This window comes from Arachis hypogaea, chromosome 17, assembly GCF_003086295.3.
Source record: "Arachis hypogaea cultivar Tifrunner chromosome 17, arahy.Tifrunner.gnm2.J5K5, whole genome shotgun sequence".
Classification (NCBI taxonomy): Eukaryota; Viridiplantae; Streptophyta; class Magnoliopsida; order Fabales; family Fabaceae; genus Arachis; species Arachis hypogaea.
Genome location: NC_092052.1, coordinates 38483746 through 38508551, shown reverse-complemented (window position 1 = coordinate 38508551; position 24806 = coordinate 38483746). Strand labels below are relative to the sequence as shown.

General features: G+C 32.3%; 1 protein-coding gene across 2 annotated transcripts; it reads right to left on the bottom strand.

The window, feature by feature from the left end:
• Positions 1–871: 871 nt before the first annotated feature.
• Positions 872–23407, bottom strand: LOC112767158 (uncharacterized). 2 transcript variants are annotated; one of them, XM_025813040.3, is made up of 15 exons: positions 23175–23407; positions 22953–23074; positions 22636–22695; positions 22319–22438; positions 22107–22226; positions 21901–22042; positions 20033–20215; positions 19348–19503; positions 16616–16722; positions 16435–16525; positions 15762–15903; positions 15364–15520; positions 13306–13422; positions 13092–13218; positions 872–1230 (listed from the first exon to the last, which is right to left on the bottom strand). In XM_025813040.3, exons 1-15 carry the CDS (start codon positions 23217–23219, stop codon positions 970–972), a joined length of 1950 nt encoding a protein of 649 aa, XP_025668825.1. In that variant the 5' UTR covers positions 23220–23407; the 3' UTR covers positions 872–969. The 2 variants fall into 2 exon arrangements, with proteins under 2 accessions (XP_025668825.1, XP_072078001.1); XM_072221900.1 differs by having other exon boundaries at positions 872–1225.
• Positions 23408–24806: the final 1399 nt, after the last annotated feature.

Sequence of the window (24806 nt, the reverse complement as noted above, 5' to 3'; positions counted from 1 at the left end):
GGAGGGAGTAGCTGGAGTGGTTTCAACGGATGGAGGCTGTGATGGAGGTGTACCAAGCTCAGATGCGCGCCGCTGGCATCGTCTTTGCTGGTGGCGCACAGACATCACTGCCTTCTGCACCGTCTCAATAGGACCATGAAAATGATGACGACGACTATGTGGATCTTTAGTGATTAGGACTTTCGTTTTATTATTTCGTTGTATTTATTTGATTTATTTGACTTTCAATTTATTTGAACATTTGATATTTAATATTACATAATTGGTTTCTATTATTTATAAATTGATCATTAATTGTGTGAAAAATAAATTTAATAAAAAAATTAAATTAAAAAAATTGCGTCACAATTTTGTTTTAAAAAAATTGACATTACTGTCGGATATACCGAGAAAATTATCCGACGGTAAAAGTGCAGGAAACAACATATTGTGGCGCCAAGCCGCTAACATTACTGTCGAAAAAAGCTGACAGTAACCAAATGGTTTTTCGGGTAGGTAATTTGTCACAGAATCCGATGGTAACTATTTATCGGCGAGATTTATACCGTTCGATTTCTTTCAATGATAACTTAATTACCGTCAGATTTTATTTATTTTTTCGACGATAAATCCGACGGTACTCAACGTTTTTCTTGTAGTGTAAATTGAGAGGGAGACCATACATGATAAAAAGAGGAAATGTGTTATTTTTTATTTATATTTCTATATTATACATTTAATTGGTGAATGTATTTTTAATATTATTGAATATAGAGTATGGAAAAATTAATTTTTAGAGAAATACATTAAAAAAATACTCTTGTAAGTCTTAACCCATTCTCGATGTGTTCATCTGTGATGACTTGTATGTTAACTTAAAATACAGTAAGTCATTGAGGGTGTGAAATTGTGAATAGTAATTATTGTCACTAATGTATACATATTAGAAATGTCAACATATAGATTAAATCATTTGAACCTGAACGGCAACTAAACCTGAATTTCTTTTACAGAAGAAGAATTGGGACACTCAAAACGAATATAGTCATACATTATTCCCTGAAAGGGGCCTGTAGCGATGGCCTGAGTTAGATAAACGGTATTGTTTCCTTCCAATAATTGATGGGCAAGCACATCAATGGTGAATAGCCAGTATAGTCCATGAATTCCATGTCTAGCTATTGCATTGTCCTTTCCAATAACCCCGGTTGTAAATAGTGGAGGATCTTGCTTTTCATCATTCACTCTAACCTTTAAATGCCAAAAGAATAATACATTAATACTTATAATAAGGGATGAGACAAACATATAGAATGGAAGTCGAAAGCATTCACTATTTTATAATTTTTTTTCTCTAATAATATAAACCTAGCAGCATTCAATCTTCGCTCTCTAAGAGTTAAATTTGTAGGTTGTACCACTAATAACTTTCACTCTTCACTCTAAAAAAAGTGAAGATTAGCATTCTCCTTTTTCCCCATACAATAAACTTTAAGGATCATTTTTAATTAAAGTATATATAAAGAAAAAAATTCATTGTCTAGAATTTAAAGTTATAAATCTATCCCTCATATTTTGTACAAAATGGTACATATATAAGAAGGGTAAATTATATAAATAAATAAAGTACAGGTTAAAATTATTCAATTTCATTCAATATTTTTTAAATAATTTTCATTTCGATCCTTTACTTACTCTATATAAATCTCTACAAAGTGTAGATGTTTCAAAATTTATACATAAACTACTATAAAGTATAGAGATTTATGTGAAAATTAGCTAAGATTATATAAACTGCTAGAGACGGTAACAATTTATGAAGAAATAACTTCAACACGTAAATCGCAACAGACTGCAACGTTTACTAAAATCTTTAGTTTTATATCCATATGTATTAAATGTATATGGAAATTAGATAAATAATTTTACATATTAAAATCTAAATATTAGAAAAATCTATTTAAATTTTAAAAATATAATGTATAAAATTAAAGTATAAATAATACCAATTTTTTTATCACACAATTGATTGATATTGGCTTAAAAAGTTATATATGTGATTTATGTACAAAAATTTAAGAAATAAATATTATTATGTGCTTTAAAAAAATAAATATATATGTGTGCAATTTTTTGAAGTTTAAATTTAATATTAAAATTTATTTTTATCTAAAATTATATTAATTTTACATTATATTTTGTACAAATTGGCATGCATGATGAGCTAACTAGGAGAATAAATTTTTGTATATATAATAGTTGGTACATATGATGTATTTCTAGTGTTTATTGTCTATTGATGAACATTAATTATAAATTTTTTTTTGAAGTTCAAATTTAATAACAATATAATTCCTTATAACATTTTTATTATAGTTCATGCTTGATTAATTTACCTAAGTAGTTACTGCATAAATTTTGTCTCCATTGGTGTGCAGTTCAACATTTAGGTAGTCCGCATTTTGATATGTAACCAATATTCTTGATCATGTTGTCTTGAAGAGTATGTCCTATTCTATTTGTGTTGTATGTCACGAAATTACTAATCAGCCTGTTGGTTCTAATTATATTTTGCCAACAATTAACTATTAATTTGGAAAAAAGTGAACAATGAAATGATATGTTGTCTTAATGTAAATTTTGAATTTGTTATTCAGATCTATTCCATGAGGTGAAGAAAAGACGAAACCGAAAGAAACAGGAAAAAAGGATGGAAGACCTAAATGAGAAAAATAAATAATTATAAAAATGACTAAAATTTTATAAAAAATAAAAATCATTGCTATAAAAATTATGAAAAATAAATAAATATAATAATTAAGGATATATCTTTATAAGAAAATTTAGTTGTTATTTTTAAATAACATTAATCTTTCTTAGCAATTTAAGTAATAAAAATCATTTTGAATAATTAAATCTTTGTAACAGTTCTTGTTTTAACTTGGCGTCTGCGGCCCAAACGGTCTAACGATAACCCAACTTTTGAGTTCAAACCGTTTTTACGGTCCAAATAGGTTAAAGGACCGGAAATCACTAATTAATATTTAAATTCAAATATCTTTCTTATCATAGCTAACAGATAAGATAAGATAACAAAACAAATTATATATAGGGAGTTAAAAGCTCCCTCAGGTACGTTACACACCCCTACGCTATACCTCTTAGATCAATTCTGACTTGAGCGTCAAAGTGTCTTTGCAGGTACTACCCACCGCCGCTCCAAAGGTCCAATCATGTCATCACCAAGATCAGTGGATCCCCGATCCTTCCATCAACCCGTCCAAGGCAATTCTTGTACACTGGCGCCGTCTGTGGGGACTTGCGAAACCTTGGTAGCATGACGGATAACACGTTGAGCAGTTTTCAAACCACCACCACAAACCAAACCCACAAACATCCCCTCAGCGCATGAACCACAGAACGATGACTACCCCCGACCCACGGGAGGGTAACTAGTGTCGTCATGCCCAGCCAACCCGTAGCAAGCAATAGCCACAAGAAGACAATCGCCGATCTGGCGAGGCCAAATCAATCAACAGTCTGGGTGAACATGCAAACTAAATAATTCAAGAGCTACACCAATGGGTATAGACCTAGAAGGCCGGGTCGCCTCTAAAGAATGATACCAGCCAGAATGCACGAGTGAAGCGATCTCTCGAACCATGTTGCGACGAGAGAAAAGGAACGAGATATCGCCAAACCGACATCACGGCAGGCGCTAGAACCGCAGCAGATCTCGGGAAACCAAATTCCACCATGAAGATGATGAAAGGAGACACCGGAGAGATTCCAAGAGAAGAAAGAGCGAACACGTAATAATGGGAGCTACCCCATTCATCAAGAAAGTCCTGAAGGCCAAGCTACCAAAAGGTTTTGACAAACCAACAGACATGAAGTATGATAACACCATGGACCCTTAGGAGCACCTAATGACCTTTAAGGCCAGGATGAACCTAGAGAGAGTAGTCAATGTAGTTCGATGTAAGCCCTTCTCGGTGATAGTATCTGGCCCAGTAATCAAGTGGTTCAACACCCTCCCGAACGGATCAATATCCTGCTTCGACAACATCTCCAAGAAATTTATGGCACAATTTACTACACAGATTGCAAAGGCGACATCATCCTACTCAGAGTCACTCAACGACTGGACAAACCCACAAGGAAATACCTAGACAAGTTCAACGATGAGTGTTTGGAGGTCGACGGGCAGACTCGGTAGCCAAATTGTGCTTGACCAACGGGCTGATGAACGAAAATTTTTGAAAGCACCTCACAACCAAACCGGTCTGGACCATGCACGAAATCCAGAACGTAGCAACGGAATATATAAACAACAAAGAAGTGTGCCAAGTTGTGGCAGCCAATAAACGAAACCATGGGCACACGGCCTCACTAAATAACGCGTCATCCAAAGAAGCCCCAAAAGAACATCTCAAAACCACTGTCCTCAATCGGCCGCCTAGAGTGGGAAAGTTCACGAACTATATCCCTATGTTAGCCCCAATCACCAAAATCTACCACCAGATAGCAGAGGGAGACTTCCTCCTAAAGGCTAGACAACTGAATGAGCGCACAAGAGGCAATAAAAGCCTATACTGCGACTATCATAGAGGATACGAACACAAAATCCAAGATTGCTTCAACCTCAAAGATGCTCTCATACATGCCATTTGAGACCAAAAAAACTCCCTGAGTTCGCCAAAATTATTCGAGAGGCCAGGAGGGTCGAAAATGAGAAGTCACCAGGGCGAGAAGGACGAAATCCTAGAACGGTGTGACCGGCACATCATGAAAGCTCGAAGACTAACCCAACCATAATAGTAAATATCATCACCGGGAAATATGCATCTAAAAAATCCAAATCCGCATTAAAAAATGATCTCTAAGTGCTAGCTGTAAAAGACGGAAAAAGGCCTCCTCCCTCCAACTGACAATAACATTCTCCTCCAAGGATTGCTAGAATGGCACCTAAGTAGAAGATGCTCCCTTCGTTATTTCTGCTAGAGTCGAAACTGAGTTAGTAAAGCGCATATTGGTGGACATGGGAGCCGATTCTAACATTCTCTTCAGGGCAGCCTTTGATAAGTTAGGATTTTAAAACGAAAACCTACAAAGTCACCCCAATGGAGTAACCGGACTCTGAGATAATTTTCTCAAACCAGACGGTTCTAGTGTAACCAATCACCAATGGAACTGGCAGCCAGAAGAAAACCATACTTTCCGAGTTCGTGGTTCTGAAGGACTCCACGACTTACAACATCATCCTAGGTTGGAAGACAATCAATGACCTCTCTGTCACCATATTCACCGAATTGCTTATCATGAGGTTCCAGGTAGATGACGGAACCATAGGAACCATACATGGCGACAGGGAAGTCGGGGTGGAATGCGACAACAAAAGCCTAGCCCCCCGAAAATGGTCTCGCAATGTGCAGAAATTTTCCTAGCCGACCTGGATGCCTGACAAGACGACTAGCCTCGACCAAAACTGGAGGGAGACATGGAGAAACTACAAATAGGGAAGATCAAGGGCGAGTTCACCTTCATCAACATGAATCTTCCCTTCAACCTTAAAGGGGAACTCCTTAAACTGCTAAAGGAAAACAGAGACTTGTTCACCTTCACTCCTGCCGACATGCCGGGAATAGACCCAAACTTGATGTCTCACCAACTAGCCGTAGATAGGGATGTTCGCAATGCGGTTTAAATCAGTTTTGAGTAAAAAGCTCATCCGATCCAAACACTAATTTTACTTGTGGTGCGGCTTTGATTAGATGATTTTTTAAAAAGAATCTAATTCAATTTGATCCAATTTTAAGAGGTTTGAAAAGGATTGGATTTGTGATTTTGTAAATTAAAAAAATTAAGTATACATAACAATTCTAAACATCAAATTTTAAATAAACAACGATGACACAACAAGTCTCAACAATATCATGAAAAACCAACAATAGAATAACAATAGAAATAAAATTATAGGAAAGCTAAAATAAATAAATAAATCTCATTTTGAACATAAAATATTTATAAATAATAATAATATATGAATAATATAAAAGTGAATAATAAATTGAAAATATTATAGCACATTGTGCGGTTTGGATTGGATTGGATTGGTTTTGAAGAGTATATCCGAAATCCGATTTGATCCATGCAGTTTGCAAAATTAGAATCCAATCAAATCCAAATTATAGTGATTTTAATCGGTTTTCAGTTTGGATTAGATTGGATGAGAAATTTAATTTGTATCGATTTGGATTTGAACACCCCTAGCCGTAGACCCCAAAGCCAAGCCGGTAGCCCAGAGAAGAAGGAAGTTGTCCTCTGACCGGGCAAACGAAGTTAAAAAGCTAGTTAAGAGCTTACTCGAAGCTAGCTTCATCCGGGAACTACCATATGTGACCTGGCTGGCAAACGTCGTGTTGGTAAGGAAAGTAAACGGCAAGTAGCGAATGTGTGTTGACTACACGAACTTGAACAAAGCTTGTCCAAAAGACACCTTTCCCTTTCCAAATATCGACGACCTGGTGGACGCCACTTCCAGACAACAGTACCTCAGTTTCATGGATGCGTGCTTAGGTTACAACCATATACCCATGCACAAGCCGGGTGAGGAAAAAATGGCATTTGTAACCCCCCAAAGGTACATACTGTTACATAGTCATGCCCTTCGTACTAAAAAATGCGGGTACCACATACCAAAAACTCGTCATGAAGATCTTCAAAGACCTCCCAGAAACAAAATTGGAGGTTAACATTGATGACATGCTATAAAATGGAAACAAGCGAATAGCTTATTGGCGATCTCAAACTCATATTGGGAATTCTGAGAAAACACCGGATACATCTCAACCCGGCAAAGTGTGCAGTCAAAATAAAAGCAGAGAAATTTATGGGCTTCATGATCACACAACGGGGAGTGGAGGCCAACCCGGAAAAGTGTCGGGCCGTCTTCGAGATGATCAGTTCTGCAAATCTCAAGGACATCCAAAGGCTGACCGGACAACTAGACACCCTCTCCTGTTTTCTCAGAGCCTCGTCTTAGAAGGCTCTCCCCTTCTTTAGACTTATTGACAAAGGGTAAAAGTTTTAAGTGGGAACCCGAATGTGTAGAGGCCTTCCAAAATTTCAAAAAAAATGTTAGCGGAAGCTCTCGTACTCTCAAAGCCCAAAGCGGGAGAAACACTATACATTTACCTTTCCATAACAGAAGAAGCTTTAGCATCGGCACTGATCCGAGAAGACGAACAAGAAACACAAGGGTCAATATACTTCATAAGTAAAGTATTCCAGAACGCTAAGATACGTTATTCCCAGCTTGAGAAGCTTGCCTATGCTCTACTCATGGTGTCCTGATGGCTTCGACAATACTTCCAAAGCCACCCTATTGTGGCTCGAATAGACCAGGTCATTAAGAAAGTACTTCAGAAGCCAGACATGGTAGGGTGAATGCTTTCTTAGTCGACTAAACTATCCTAGTATGAAATCTTGTTTGAAACCATAAATGTGATCAAGGCTCAGGCCATGGCGAATTTCATCGCCGAGATGATCCCGAGAAGCGAAGCTCCCAAACTGTGGAAACTCCACGTCGATGGCTCGTCGAACAATAGCTCCGACGGAGCAAAAATAATATTAGAAAACGAGAATAGGATTACTATCGAACAGTCAATTTGGTAAGAATTCCCAATATCCAACAATCAAGCAGAGTACAAAACTATCTTAGCTGGATTAACGATGGCTAACGATGTCAGTACAAAGACACTAGAGGTTTGCAGTCACTCCCAGATAGTTAGTTCCCAAATAAACGGGGACTACCAAACACGTGATCCTCTGCTACAATAGTACCTATCCAAGGTTAAGGAGCCGATTGCCAAATTCGGTGGAGTGTCTATCCGGCACATTCCCAGAGAAAGGAATGTGAAAGCCAACCTGCTCTCAAAGCTGGCGAGCACCAAGTTAGTCTTAGGAAACTGAACAATAATCCAGAAAGTCGTAAAAACATCTACCGGCGCGTCCACCTACTCAACAAACCTACCCTTGTCCACCTAGCACTCATGGACTCTATCAACCCTTAAGTACCTCACCACCAGAGACCTACCCGAAGACCCAAAATAGAAAAAATGTTTGAAATGGGAGGTTGCAAAATACACCACAATAGTAGAGTTGTTATATAAGAAGGGACTGTCTCAACTCCTCCTCAAGTGCATAGATCCCGGACAAACAGACTATATACTTCATGAAATTCATGAAAGATGTTACGACCACCGTATCGGAGGCAATACCCTGGCCTAGAAAGTTATCCGATCTGGTTACTTCTGGTCTATCATCATCAAAGATGCCCTTCAACTAGTCAAAAACTGCAGACAATGCCAAGTGCACACCGACCTCCACCAAGAGGCCCCACACCAACTTACCACGATAATGATAGAATGCCCTTTTGTAACATGGGGAATCGACCTCGTGGACCTTTACTCGATGGCTCCCGGGTAACTCAAATTTCTCATGGTGGCTATTGATTACTACACCAACTGGATCGAGGTTGAAGCACTAGCCACAATCACGGCCATTCTATGCTGAAAGTTCTGTTGGAGACAAGTCATAACCTGATTTAGGATCCCAGAGATTGTGATCTCAGATAATGAGACCCAATTTGCGGATAAAGGCTTCAGAGAGTTCTTGGAAAGACTCGGCATCTCAAAAAAAAATTTAGCTCGGTGGAGCACCCGCAAACCAAGTGGCCAAGTAGAGGCGGCCAACAAGATTATCCTAAAAGGGCTCAAGAAAAAGCTAGACGAAGCCAAGGGACTTTGCGCTGATGAACTCGGTTCTGTACTCTGGTCGTACCGAACATCACGCTAGAGCTCGACCGAGGAAACCTCCTTCAAGCTAACATACGGCCTAGAAGCCATTATTCCTGTTGAGGTCGGAGAACCCAGCCCTTGAAGGACCTTCAGAGGACACGACGAAGTCACAAAACGGGATCTCGTGGATGAGGATAGAAGCATAGTTCACCTACGAAAACTCACTTTGAAACAAAGGGTGAGCCTAAGATATATCTGAGACGTGTTAAAGCATGATTTCAACCCAGAAAACCTAGTCTTATGGCGCAACGATATCGGTCCTCCCACCCCGGGAGAAGAAAAGCTAACTCCCAACTGGGAAGGACCCTACCGAGTTAAGGCTGTAATCGGGAAGGGAGCATACAAACTGGAATGACTCAACGGCACCGAAATGCCAAGGTCATGGAACGCCACAAACATATGGTGCTACTATTCATAGGCAAACTCTACCGAGTTAATAACTTTAGCAAAGTTTAAAAGGTTTATTTACAGATTTTGTATTTCTTTTGTTTTTGTTATTTCCATTATCATGTTTATTTATTTTCTCGAGCACTCTTTTCTACCCAAACAAACAACGGGAGGTTTTTACGAGACCCAACCTTTAATAAAAAAGTTATTCATTTAAGACTATCTTGATCTTTCACATTTTTACCAAAGCAAAATGGTACAAACAAAACGGCCACTCCGGGAACCGATCACCCCCGAGACCAACAAAACGGATATCCAAAAAAGTGTAAATTCAGCCCACTAAGAGGCCCAAAACATAGTTCATAAACGAACAACCTAGGAAAGGCCCATCGAAAGCAATGTATATGCCGAACAAATAGTTTACAAACTTCGAAAATTTTTTACAAAAAGCACAAAATAAAAACTACTCTAAGTCAACAATCTTCCCCTCTTTCATGGTTCGGAAGGCCTCCATGACGGACATATCCACATCGGGAGCCAATACCTGGACCTAAGCTTTCATAGCCTCCTCGGTTGCTGAGATAGCATCCTTAGCATTAGCAAGTAGGCCCTCTTTGTCCTTCTTCAGCTGAACGACCTCGGCCTTCAAAGACTCTATCTCGGCATGAATTGAAGCGGCTCCCGACTCAGCTTTGGTAGCCTTCTTTTGTTCCTGACCAAGCTGAGAAACAAGCGAGGTCTCTGGCTCTGAGAGACGCATAATCTCCGAGTTGGCCTCCTCATCCTTCGAAGTCTTCAGCCGGGCGGTTTGAACATCCTCTAATTGCTTCTTCAGCTTGGCGACCTCCATCTGAGAATGACAGAACTTGCCATCCAGAAGAAGCACCTGGGATAGCATTGGCTCCGCCTTCCAAACAATGGTTGCTGAATGGAGGAGAAGGTGCTAGTCAATGAAGGCCGGAGCATCAAAACCCTTATCCATCACGGAAGTAAATCCCACTTCCTCTTCGAAAGTTTCCCCACTACTCCCCTCGACCGGCCTCTTCCACTTCTTACCGAATTGAGGGATCGAGATCTCCACGACTTCGACGTCGGCACTTGTGGCCCCAGCAGCAACCACCTCCTGAGACACCATTTGCAAACTCGACTGAGAAGCAGGTTGAGGAGTTGACGACGAAGCCCCATCACCCCCACTCTCGGAATTGCGAATAAAAGTAGCCTTCAAACCTCACCAAAGTTGTCTGCCTACCAGCCATCTCAACTAGAAAACAAAGCAAAAAAACACAAGTTATAAACATGGAAATAAAACGACGTCACAAACTCGAAAACTCATAGCAAGGGGAAAACTTACCCACATAAGATCTACCCACCTCGGGATCCCCTACAACTTTGCAAGGATTCAATGGTTTATCCCCAAAAATCTCCAACAAAGCGTCGGCAATATCTTTGTTCTCGAGAGACAGCCCTTTATAAGTTATTCGGGTAAGATACGAAGCCCTCGCATGGAAATTCCAATAAGTGCCAATTTGGCGCTCGCCCTCCAGGGCCAACCAAAACGGATGGTGACCCTGGGCCGGGCGGACCTTGAAATACTCCGCCTTAAACCCATGGAACAAATCCTCAAACAAATCGAGGAATCAACGATTTGGCTGAGCCCAAAGAGAGATATAGCCCTTTCGATGTTTTCCTTCCTTATGCGGAATCATACAAAGAAAGAAGAATAAGAACACCTTAACCTGAGCCAGAATTTCTAAGAACTCACAAACCAGCTCGAACGTTCGAATGGCCACCTAACTATTTGGATGCAACTGGGAAGGTGCCGCAGAAACCTTATTCAGAAGGGAGATTTGGAGAAAGGTAGCCGAATTCCCAATTTAGTGAACAGAGGTTCATGAACCCACATCCAATCAGGAACTTGGTGAGAATCCAGATTAAGGTAGCATACCCTCTTGTTCTCATCGGCGAGCACGAGCTCATACTGACGCTTCGCCTCGCCTCCACCACACACGACCCCCTCATTCAGCCTAGAAAGCGTACCCAAAACATCAGAAGTCACCTAATGGCAACGATCCGGTATGCCCTCGGCCGTAAAAATCAGACTCGGGTTTTTCTAAACTGTCCTCCATCGAACCGTACTTATAACTAAAGGGGGCACCACTGTCAGCTAACTCGCCAGAAACAGAGAACACAAGTCCTATGCCAAAGTCTACCAAAATTATAAAGCTATACAAAAATAGCAAAATAATGGCACCCCCCTTTTCTCACTACTACAGCACAAAAAAAACCTTACAAAAAGGAAGAGACAAAGGCAAAACAGTGCACGTAATCGCAAAAGCAAGAAAAAGGGCGCCAACCTGTTTTCAGAAATTGAAGGAAACGGCAAAGTGGCATGGGCGCAAGGAAATGCAGCACCGCAGAGCCTCAGCAACCAACCCAAGGAACAACGAGCAAAGAGTGTGCGGATTGGAAAACGAAATTCAGTAGGAAAATGTAGGAAAAGAAGGAAGCAGTTACAAGAAGAAAATCAAACCTCCCAACGTTTCAAATAAAAATACAGAGGGACGAGGGAAAAAATTGAAAAAGAAACAAAAACCTCTCTCATTCCCACTAAGCATTATAATGACGCCTCGAAAAACATAATGGACAAAATCTTACCACTGGGAAACGCAACGAACAGATGTAGGGATGGCCCCGCACTCTAACAACGAACTCCCGGACTCCCGAAGCTACGGATCCGGAGAACCGAGCTCACCAACATCAGCAACGAGACTATACCAGCATACTCTCATGCTCTGGGGGAAACTGTTCCGAACCTGACATCTAGGGTCCCAAACGGCCCAACGATGACTCGACTCATGAGCCCAAACTGTCCTTACGGTCCAACAGGTCAGAGGATCGAGAATTACTAACTAACATTCAAATTCAAATATCTCACTTATCTTAGCTAACAGATAAGATAAGATGATAAGACAAACTATATAAAGGGAGCCAAAAACTCTATCAGGTACGTTACACACTCTAAACCTGTACCTTTTAAACCCATTATGATTTGAGCGTTGGAGTGTCATTGTAGGTACTACCGCCGCCGCTTCAAAGGTCCGATCACATCATCACTAAGATCGGCGAATCTCCGATCCTTCCATCAACTAGGGGTGGCAACATGTACTCTACCCGTAGGTGCCCAATCCGACCCCACCTAGTTGGTTAGGGTTGCCAACCCGATCCGCATCAGATAGGGTAGGGTGCGGGTAGGGTTCTCATGCAGGTCGGGTAAGGTGCAGGTTGAGCCTCAAACCTACCCGACCAACCCATATGTATATGTTATATACTTATATAAAAATATATTTTAAGTGGATGTTGAACCAAAAATCTCTCACTAAATGCAAAAAATCCTTAGCCACTAAAAGAAGATCATTAATTGATAATTTAATACTTTTTTTTATGTAAAAATCAGTTCTATTTTAAATTATCATTAAATTATATAATAATGTTGCATCTTTTTTGTAACTCGCGGATAGAATCGGGTACCCGCGGGTTAAAAACGAGTAAGTTAGAGTTGAGACATTCTCAACCCATGGATAGGATAGAGTTGAATTTATATAAAAATTTCAACCCGCGAGTAAGATTAGAGTTGGCTCCAAATCTTACCCTACTCTACCCATTACCACCTCTACCATCAACCCATGCAAGACAATCCTTAAACAATTTTTGAGAGTAATTTTTTCTATAAATAATCTAATTAAAATATTTTATCTAATATAAAATTTAATTATAAACTCAAATTACGAAGATCTAATTGAAAATGTGATGAATCTATAAAAGTTGATAAAGTAATTTAAGTTTTTTTAAAAAAATATTCCAAACCTGTAATTCAGAGACATTTGCACTTGCAAGAGCCAATCGCAGCTTATAGGTTCCACCTGCCTCCACATGACCAAGATCGAACTTAATTTGCCATGTAGTGCCTTGGTAAGTGCCATCATCTTTCTTCCTACATGCATTCGAAATGTACTGATTTCTTCTTTCATCATGAAACACCATAGGTTAATTTATTCATAGAAATCACTTCTATATGTACCTGGTGACATGTGCAAAGAACCAATCTTTGCTGTAATCACTAACACCAACAGTATAAATTAAATCTTCCCTTGGGTATAACTCTGAATATCTTTCCCACAGGCCATATTGCCTAAACCTGTTCAATAGTCACTCAAAATTTAAAATATCTTTACCACTAATAAAGTGGTTGAGAAGGGGAAAAAAAATAAAAAAGAGAAAAAAGAAACTTCTCTTTGGTCACAATATATGGTGTTTGTTTGCATCTTTTTAGTGAATTTTTTGTAAATAGAATACTTTTATTAGATTTTAGATATGTTTGGCTGCATGTTAAAAATGTTACTTTTACTTAAAAAAAAGTAAATTGTTGCTTTTTCTAAAAAGAAACAATAATACATTTCTTTTAAAGAAATAGAAACAAAGGAAAATTTTGATTATTTTCATTATCAAAAATATCATTTACAATTATCAATAATTATATTTATATTCTTATTTTTTTCCCTTCTCAAATTTAATTTTTCCTTCAATCCTAATTTTCCCTATAAATATATACTTGTATATTCCCTTCAAATCGAAGTAATCGATCATCATCATCATTTAATCATACTAATTTTTTCTCCACGTATATATATATATATATATATATATATATATATATATATATATATTGCGAGAAAGGGTTGGTTAAGAACCTTTAACTGTAAACCATATTAAAGTCACTCAATGGAAAGGTTCGCCTTTGGAATGAAGATGGTTGAATTTTCCAATAAATAGTTTTAAGCTAATTGATTTAGTACGTTTAGCTTGGAACTATTAAACTTTACCCGATGACCGCATAGCTCTTTATTTCCCCGGTCTCCTTTCGAAGGAAAGGCTTAGACTGGAAACGGCTTCTCCGCTCAAACTGCAGCAAATCTTAAGAATTCTCGAACAGTCTTCCTCGATCCGCTACTCTCCCAACCAGGGTGAGGAGATCGACTGGCTATAATTGGAGTTAGGTTCCGTCTTTGGTAAATATATATATATATATATATATATATATATATATATAAAAGATTTTATACAATTATATAATTATATTTATTTTTTTGAATGATCATTTATGCGATTAATATAAAATATAATTATTTTTATTAATGTGATATTATCGTATCACGTAATTAAATACACGTATAAAATTACTTTTACATTAATAGTACACCAAAATTAAATTCTATAATTAAATGCTAATCTTTTATCACCATCATGTAACCCAAGTGCACACTTCCGAAATCTAGCTACGTACAGTTTTTTCTTGTTTTCAATCTCGCTATGTAATCTAAGTTTTGAATAATTCTTTTTAATATGTTTAGATTTTTTTTGTGTTTTAAAAAATAACATCTAAAATTTAATAAAAAATATCTAAAATTATAAAAACAAATCTAAAATCTAACAAAAGAAAATTCAAATTTATTAAAAAAACATAAACATCTAAAATCATTTTTATATTTTTAAAAATTATTTTTTCTTATTTAAAAACTCATTATTTTTGTGTTATTAATATGTTTTTTGTTCATCACATTTCTCATAACAAAAAATATGAGTGATATTTACGAGTTCGTAAAAACAAAAAACAAAAAAAGTAAAGTATTTCCTTTTATATAGTTTGCTTAAAAACAAGTTCTTTCTTTCTTTTGCATATAAATAAAACTAAAATTACTTTTAATAATTGAAAGTAAAAGTCTATTACAATAAAAATTAGTTTTTCTAATAATAAAATAATTATTAAAATAGAAAATAAGTATTGTTTTCAAAAATCATTCCAAACGTACGGTTATTATGTCTTAACAATTTTGTATTGAATAAGTATAGAGAATCTATTTTGAATTAGCTAGTCAATGTTATTTAATTTTTTAATTGTAAAAATTTATATTATGTTTAATATACTTTTTAAAATTTTTCCCCTTAAACATATATTGTTAGATCCTTGTATTGTTCGCTTTAAATTGATTTAAGCTCTGGTGGAACTCCACTACAACATTGATTAAAGAATTAAAGAGAATGAGAGAAAAAAGAAACAAATTATTGAAGAGAGACTAACTTATCTGGATGATCGATATAGAGCTTGTTTATGTAATTTGGATTGGGATCAGGAACATAGAACTCGGCAGCAGAACGATCTGGAATTCCTATTTCCCATAAAGTTGGACCATCTCTTGGAGGCTCAAAAATAATGTCACTAATGTTTTTGTCACAGCCTGCATGTTTCATGCTTATAATCAATTTTGTTAATCTTACAAGAATAATTGGACATATATAAGATCAGAATTAGAGCTCATGTATCTAGATTTATAACTAACTACTCTCGGGTTAGATTAGTTAGTTTTTGATATAAAAATGCAATTTGTACAACTTTTTCACGATTTCTAGGAACAAGTTTGCACAAACGGTATAGTGTAGTTATAATAAGATTTAGAAAAGAGAAATTAAAGAAGAGACCTGGAGTTATGGTGAGGACATAATTGCTCCGATAGTCTCCAATGAAACCTGGAACCCATGCATAGATATTGTAATCGCCACTACGTATATTATCAATTGAGAAGTACCCATCATCATCTGCTATACTCCAGAATTGGTATCCCTGACCAAACACCTCATGTAAGCTAAACTTTTGCCTTTTCAATAAATACAAATTATAAAAATTATGTTTGATAAAATTACTTTATCATTTAAAATGACTAAAATAAATATAATATATAAACTTTGAAATTTTCAAAATAATTTTAAAAAGATTTTTATAGATTTTTTCATTTTTAATTTTTCAAAACTAAAAATACAAGAGCATAATTTTTTATTTATAAAATACAAAGTAAACCATTTTGTATTTTCTACATATACAAATACTGCTTCAAAAATCTTTACAAGACCGAAACTTAGTATATCTAATAATACATTAATATATGGATAATAAATGCACGGACGTACCCAAGTGTTATGTGGATTTATATAGAAGTATATATTTGATTTACATATATTAATTTGTTTCTATTATTTTATTATGACATGCATTTTTTCAACTAATAATCAATTAATAGTCGATGAATAACCTATATCTAAAGTTGATGCATTAAATTTTTGTTTATAATTGCAAGTATATATATGAAGATAAAACCTTGCATTCTCTTTGCCATGATCCAGCTTCACCAGGTGGTGCTAGTCCTACGTATGCACCTCTTGCTCCAATGGAATCGTCACTTAACATCCTGAAATATTTCAATTTTACTTTTGAGATACCTTCGAATTAAAAGCTTCAGTTGCTATTCACAGTGGAAATTATTGACACATATATATACCTGTCTCTAACTAGTAACGTGCCACTTACACTGCCCCTTTCGCTAGAAATTTGAAAATCCTCTGAAGCTGGAAAATCATAGGGCCAGTTTTCAACTTCCTCATTCATCTGCAGACCAGTTTTTTAATCTCAGTTAGTACTTTAATTTAGTCCCTAATTGATGTATTATTATTCTTTCTTCAGTATAAATGTAACTTCGACTTTTCTATAAAGCTTGATACGACGAGAAATTATTAATTAAATGCTTCTTGTAGTGACAAAAGTGACTATGCATTGTGTAGCTACCATTCATAAGTCAATTAATATATGGATAAAATATATTTTTTATTCTTAAGGTTTGTATTTTTTTAAAAAATATCTTTTAACGTTTAATTTTATTTAATTTTATCCTTAATATTTTTTATTCATTCAATTTTGTTTATAACGTTTTTAATTTATTTCAAAAATATCCCTAAATATTTTTAATTTTGTCTCAAATATTTCAGATGGAATAAACAATCAAAAATAATTTTGATATAAATAAAAAATATTAAGAACAAAATTAATACAATTAAACGTTTTAAAAGTACTTTTAAAATAAATTACAAACATTAAAGATAAAAAAACATATTTTATTCTTAATATAAAAATCAGAAATTAAAAAAACACAAATAACTCATAATTTTCGTTCCGGTACAATTTAATATAGATCTTAAATTTTAAAATGTATAATTTCATATATACCATGAATTAAAGAAGTTTGAAATGGTCTACAAAATAAATCTAATGTTGGTATACTAATAATGTTAAAATGTTTACTGCTACAGTAAATTGCATATTGACATGCAAACAAAAGTAACTATAAAATTTTTACATCTATTGAGTGTATATATATATGATCTTCTAAAAAAGAATGCGACTAAATAATAGTATAAAATTAATACAATCAACGTATCAAAAAATTATTAAACTCCAAAACAAATATAGATCAGACATATAAAAGAATAACTATATTACTCAAGAGAAATTTCACTTATTTTTTCAAGTAAAGAAAAATAACTCATTAACTGGTTTTATTTACAAATCATCGTGTCTTGATAAAAATAAAAGAATAATTAACTTTTTGTGATTGAGGTATTTTCGGATATAGGGAAGCATCATAATTGTATAATGATGAGCTGATGTGTACATAAAGTCAAAGATATGAAAGTTTGTTAGGATATTCCTTTTGTAGTAGGTTCAATAAACGTGAATTCACTCCTCATTTCTTCTCCCATTTCTAACATTCACTCTCTCATACTCCGAAGCGTACAGTCTAAATTGCAATGACCGAAATTCATAGAATTATATTTACTATTTTTCCTTCTCAAAATTATATTGACTATCGAAAAATAATGACTACTATAGGTTGAGCTATGTGAATAATATAGCAACACATTCGACCATACAAGAATATATATATACATCTTAACATGGTGTCATTCTAGTATTATATGATAGAGAGTTTTATAATCGCATTAATTTTGGTAATTAAGAGTGCCATAAATTTAATTTATGGGTAAATTATTGATGCATCATAAAAAAAATTAAATCTAAGATTAAAATATTTTTTTTCTTTTATAATTTTTTATAATTACTTTTATTAAAATAAATTTTTATAATTATTTTTATAATTATAAAAAATAATTTCAAAGAAATAACATCAAAATATTTTTTTAATTATATTTATATTTATTATTTTATTATTATTATTTAAAAAATAAATTTTTATAATTATCTTTATTAAAATTATTTTTTATAATTATTTTTATTTTTTAATTATTTTTATTTTTATTATTATTTTAGAAAATAATTTTTTATAATTATTTTTATTATTATTTTTACCAAAATATTTTTTTATAATTATTTTTTTGTAATTTCAAAAAACTAACACCAAAATGATATTCTCTCTTGATGTTAGTTTAAAAAAATCATAAAAAATTATAATAGAGAATATCATTTTGGTGTTAGTTTTCTAAAGTTACAAAAAGAAAAAATAATTATAAAAAATTATTTTTGGTAAAAATAATAATAAAAATTATTATAAAAAATTATTTTTTAAAAGTAAAAATAATTGAAAAAAAATTTTGGTGTTATTTTTAGAAATTAGTAAAAAAATAATAAAAAATTAAAAAATAAAAATAATTATAAAAAATTATTTTAGTAAAAATAATTATAAAAATAATTAAGTAATTTTTTTTTAAAATAAAAATAATAATAAAATATAAATATAAATATAAATATAAATATAAATATAATTAAAAAATTATTTTATTGTTATTTTTTAAAATTATTTTTTATGATTATAAAAATAATTATAAAAAAATATTTTAATAAAAATAATCATAAAAAATTATAAGAGAGAGAATTATTTTAGTCTTAGATTTAATTTTTTTGTCATATATCAATATTTTATTTATAGGTCAAATTTATGTCATTCTTAATCACCAAAATTGATATTACTGTAGAACTTTTCTTATATGTTACAAGCAATATTACTAAAATTAAAGTAATACCTTTTTATTATTATATTTAACAACGTTTTTAAAAAATATTTCCCAAAAAAATATCACTAAAATATAAAAAAAATCTAACTTCAAAACAATAATATACTTACATAACATTTATAAATACTAGAATAGTAGAATTCAATTTCATAAATATGTTAAAAAATAAATTTTTTTTCTGCCCTTGTGATAATAATTAAATTTAAACCTGATCTTTGGCATCCTCCCAAAGCTCAAGTGGGTCTTCACCATCCAACAAGGCATTAAGATATATAAAAGTGGGGCCAAAAACTTTCTTCCAAGGTTCGTTTGGACTGAGTTTCAGGACCAGATCCTCTCCTGCGTAATGAGCGCTAAGAAACATCTGATACACAAAACAATGTTTAAAGAGCTTTTAATTTTACCTTATTAAAATCAAGCACAAGGATATAATAAAGCACCAAGATAAACTAGGTCCTCAACTATTTTTCTCTCTAACAATCTTGTCTTCATCATTTTTTAGTATATTATATTCGAGTATCCCAAATAAACGAATAATATGGAGGTAATTTTTCACTTTTTCTTCTCTGTTTTCCTCTGCATTGTTTTAAAAATATTATTTACATATTAAAATTAATTATTATGTATTTATATATAAATATATGTATAATTTATTTTTTTAATATATATTTTATATTTTAATATATATTTTATCTTATATTTTAATTATTAATTTTGATAGTTGATTTTAATATATATGTAATATGATTGATATTGTTTTATGTATTCATGCAGATTCCATTGATATTTGCTTTCCTAAAAAATAAAGGAACAATTATTGCGAGGAGGGTGAAACATCAGCAAGTAATCATGATTCATGAGTAACCAATATTAATTAATGGATGAACACTTACGGCGAGGCTAATAGGACCCACATGGGAGGTAAGATTCTGTTTAGCGAGGCCACCCGAACGAAACTCATTGCTAGGTATGATTACCCAAAATCCTGTGCCTGTATCACTTTCCGATTTAGAACTTATCCACCCATGAACCTTTAGATCTTTGTTTTCACATGAGTATTGGTACTTGTCATCCACCTAAATCACACCTAAATCAATCAAACATGCTAATAATATGTTTTATTATTCTTTTATTTGATTGTTTGTAATAAACTCCACCAGATGACTACTAATTTGATATAAAAAAAAATTTAGACGCAGATAAAAAGATTTTTAATAATGTTATTGATAAAATAATTTTTGAATAATTTAAAAATATAAAAAAGTAATTAATAAATATTAGATTTTTATAAATGATAAAAAAATTTGGACAAATTATATAAGTAAATTAATTGAAAATCAAAATTATTCATATGTCTTAAACTGAATTTAGTTATATATACATTTTGCTTGATCTTTTATGTAAAACGAATTAATTAAATTCGATTTACATTTTTTTAATATAAATTAAATTAATTGGATTCGATTTAATATATATATGTTGTGTCCGTCATAAATCGAATTAACTTGATTCGATTTACTATTAATGTAGCATATTAATTTATTATTGTACAACATATATATATAGTAAATCGAATCAACTTGATTTAATTTAGTACTGATACAAATTATTGACATTTTTTAAGTTAATCGCTTATAAATGTCAATAAAAAAATACTTTTTATTTGGATTCAAATAAAATATCAAAAAATATAGTTGATTTTTTATATTGTATAATTATTTGTTATTTGTGACTATGAAAAAATCCAAATTTTAACTCTTATGCTATCTTAGAAGACTATACTTTATATTAACTTTTTTTTAACATTAAAAGTTTCGATAATGTTTCTTTAGATATTAATGTGTCAAATGATGATTTTTTAACGAATTTTTAAAAATCGTTTATTGTTCCGTAATGATTTTATAAGTTTGTAAAAATATAGATTTTCTTGAATTTGAACTAAAATAAAAAATTTTTATTTTTATTCGTTTTGATTTTTTTGATATTTTATTTGAATTTAAATATTTTTTTTTTCATATTGACATTTATGTTTTAAAGTTAGATAAGAAGTATCAATAATCTGTATTAGTAGTAGATCGAATCAAACTTATTCGATTTAATTAGCATGTATGTATTTTACAGTAGTAAATTAAATAAAGTTAATTTGATTTACTACTAGTACAATATATACATATTAAATCGAATTCAACTGAATCGATTTATATTGAACAAATGTAAATTGAATTTAATTGATTTGATTTACATAGAGAGTCAAACGTAACGAGACATGCATGTAATCAAATTCAGTTTAGGATATTTTTGTAATTTTGATTCTTAATCAATTTATATGTAATTTACCCAAAAAATCGTATTTAACAAATAACTTATTTATTTAATCTGAATTATTTTGTAATATTTGAATAAATAATTAAAAAATATATATAAAAAATTAAACGCAAAATTTGATCTTTATATTTTTTTTATTTATTTTTAAAAAAATTGGTCATTCAAAATAAAAAATTAAAAAAAATCACTACACAAAAAATTATTAAATTTTAAAAATAAAAATATTTTTTTTAGTATTACTTGAAAAAATATTGTATCAAAATTTGATTTTTAAATTTTTTTAAAATATATATTTTAAATCTAATTTATTTTATCCTATTTTTAACTCTTTCCAACATTTATTTATGGTCTTTTAAACTTTCAAATATTATTTTAGTAGTTTCTTCTGGATTCTACTCTTGTTGTATTTGAGCACTTCCTTTGAAAATATAAGTACCTCCCCCTGGAACTCTGGCTCCACAGGGTCAGCAAGCAAAACTGCTTCCGGGGGAACGAGTACTTTTCCCCTTCCGGGTGATCGGTCCTCTGGAAGAGGCATGAATCTTTGTCTATTATCTGCCACTGCCATATAATGAAACCTACACATACAGCAATTAGCCAAATTGGCTACCATAATTATAAAATGCAATTTTACATCCATACTTGTCTTCTCGAAGCTTGAAAACGATCCTGATTTGGGGGATGTTGAAAGCAGGCCACTCCTTTTGGTGTTCAAATATTGCGTAGCAATAGAATCCTGAGGAATCACGTAGCATCACATACCTGCACAAACATTATTCGGAAAATAATAATCATTTTTATTTTTCCAAACTGTTTGTTTTGTGCACAAATTAAATTAACAATTAATTAAGCACCTTTTGTCAATGTTGAGAGGGGAAAGCTTTCCTTCCATAGACGGATCCCACATTCTCGTGAACGATATTTCAATTTGTTCTTCATTTTCCACTATAACATTAAAACTCGTTCCTACAATCCTGCATGTATGAATGTGCACCCAACTCAAATCTCTCGGAACTAAATCATAACTAGATCAACCATGTTAGATGTACACTAAAAATTAACCAACAAATTTAGCAATGAGATAAACAATATATATATATATATAGTGACCGATTTATTTTGTGCATGTAACATTTTTTATAATAGGATTAGCAACTATCAATTATTTTACCGCTCAAATGTTCCGGTAGTTCCTGCACTTCCTTCTTTACTCCAAACAACGTCCCAATACCTTCAAATTTCATTCGTTGAAGTAACCATAAATTATGTCCATGAAATATCGAAAAAATATAATGAAAAACTTTCTGAATATTCGTTCTGTTTCATCTATATATATCGAGTCGACACATACTTTTACCATTGGATTAGGAGGAGGATCGGTAAAAGAGAGTGGTTGAGAGTAGGTGTCGCGACAAAAATGAGTACAGATAACACCTAAACCAAATCAAAGTAAAAGATCTTAATCTTAGTGATTCATTGTGCACTAACCCTCTGTTGAATTTTTCATTTCCAGCTTCCAGCAGATTATCAATGCCATTATATTGTATTCTGGTGACAAATCCACTCGGTTTCGACAAATAAACTTGTAGTATGCCATTGTCCATAACCACCTGCAGTTCAAAAAAATTGTTGATTGATTAAAACGTATCAAGCAGTTTACTTTGAAACAAATCCGCATAAATTAAAATGAAGAAACAAAAGATGGCCTACATGATTGTCTTCGATGCGCAACTGCATTGGTTCTTCTGATGACATTTTTGCTAAATCTAATCTTACAATATGCTTTGCTATAATAGTTTCCTTTTTTCTTTTGTGATATAACAAAACAGCATAAATTCTAGTGCTGCATGTATTCTATTTAATTTGTATTTGGTTTCCGTAGTGAATTCTTTACTCATTCGCCACTGTAGCCGTGCACGTTTTTTCAATAGTGGGAACAAAACTACAATCTAAAGCATAAGAATATATGACGGCCACATGAATTTTGCCTCCCCATATAGTTGCGTTCTGTCAATGTGTCATGTCTCAACAAACATCACCAAACACATTTTTTAAGTTAAGATTAAACGTGTGTTTGGATTAGAATTGGTCAAACTGGAGTTTGAATAAAAGTCATCTTATAAAATTGATTTTGGATAGAAATGAGTTTGTGCTAACATGATTTATGTTTGGTAATTTTATACTAAAATTGATTTTGATAAAATAAAATTGTTTGGATAATATTAAGTAAAATCACTTTTAGATAGATAATTAGTTAATTGCGAAAAAAATATAATATTAAATTATAATATTATTTTTTAGTATATTTAATCTTTTTTTATACTTCATTTAGTATATTTTTTATATAATATTTTTCATAAAATTCTATTTTAGTTTGTTATAATTTTTTTAATAAAAATTAATATTTATTTATTAAATTAAAAATGACATATAAAATAATATATTGTATTACTTTTTATGAGTACTCTCGTTAATCTTATTTTGTTTACCGTTTTGGATTCTAACTTTTTACTAATTATGTTTTTATTATTATTTATGATTCATTTTTTATTTAATCTATCATTTTCAATAGGAACAATGATACATATTATAACAAATTAGAATAATAAACAATGAACAAGAATTATAATAATAAATTTTATAATGTCAAACAAATAAATATTCTATAATTTTTTTAGTACTCTCAGTATTCTTTTATTTAGTATTTTTTTGACAGTAAAATTTTATTACTTATTATTCCATTGTTATATATGATTAGTTTTTATTTACTTTATCATTTTTAATAAGATCAATAATTCATATTATAATAGAATTACAATAACAAATTTAATAAAAGAATCAAAATATAAAAAAAAGTATTAAAAATTGTAAAAAATTTAAAATATTTGAAATGACTTGAAACAAATATGAAAATTCTTTTGAAAAAAAACCAACAATGATCATCAAAGGTGAACTCACGTTGAAATGAAGGCAGAAGTAACAATTTTTTGCTTCCAGTAAACGCGCTTTTAAACTGCAAAATCACTTATGTGTTTAGAAGAAAAAGATTGCCAAACATAAAAAAACAGCGTTCAAAAGAACTTCAACACACTTTTATCCTCTCAAACGAGTTTGCCAAATACACCCTAAGTCTAAAGAATAAACATTCATATTGATTTTCAAGGAATTTTAAATGAGATATTTTGGGGATTTTTTTTAAAATAAATAATTTAAATACTTTATTTATGGATATAGATAATTTATAGTCTATTTATGAATTTGCGTTCCTTTATTTATCTCGTTTACAATATAAACGAGATAAAACATAATTCGCATTGCATGTATCAGGTATACAAATGTGAT

What these genes read in the sequence shown, in the direction of transcription:
- LOC112767158 (XM_025813040.3), bottom strand. Translation starts at nt 23,219, where the DNA reads ATGTCATCAGAAGAACCAATGCAGTTGCGCATCGAAGACAATCAT. An exon ending in CCTCTCAACATTGACAAAAG is followed by an intron (nt 22,227 to 22,318) that starts GTGCTTAATTAA and finishes ATGTTTGTGCAG; the next exon opens with GTATGTGATGCTACGTGATT. An exon ending in ACGTTACTAGTTAGAGACAG is followed by an intron (nt 16,526 to 16,615) that starts GTATATATATGT and finishes GAAATATTTCAG; the next exon opens with GATGTTAAGTGACGATTCCA.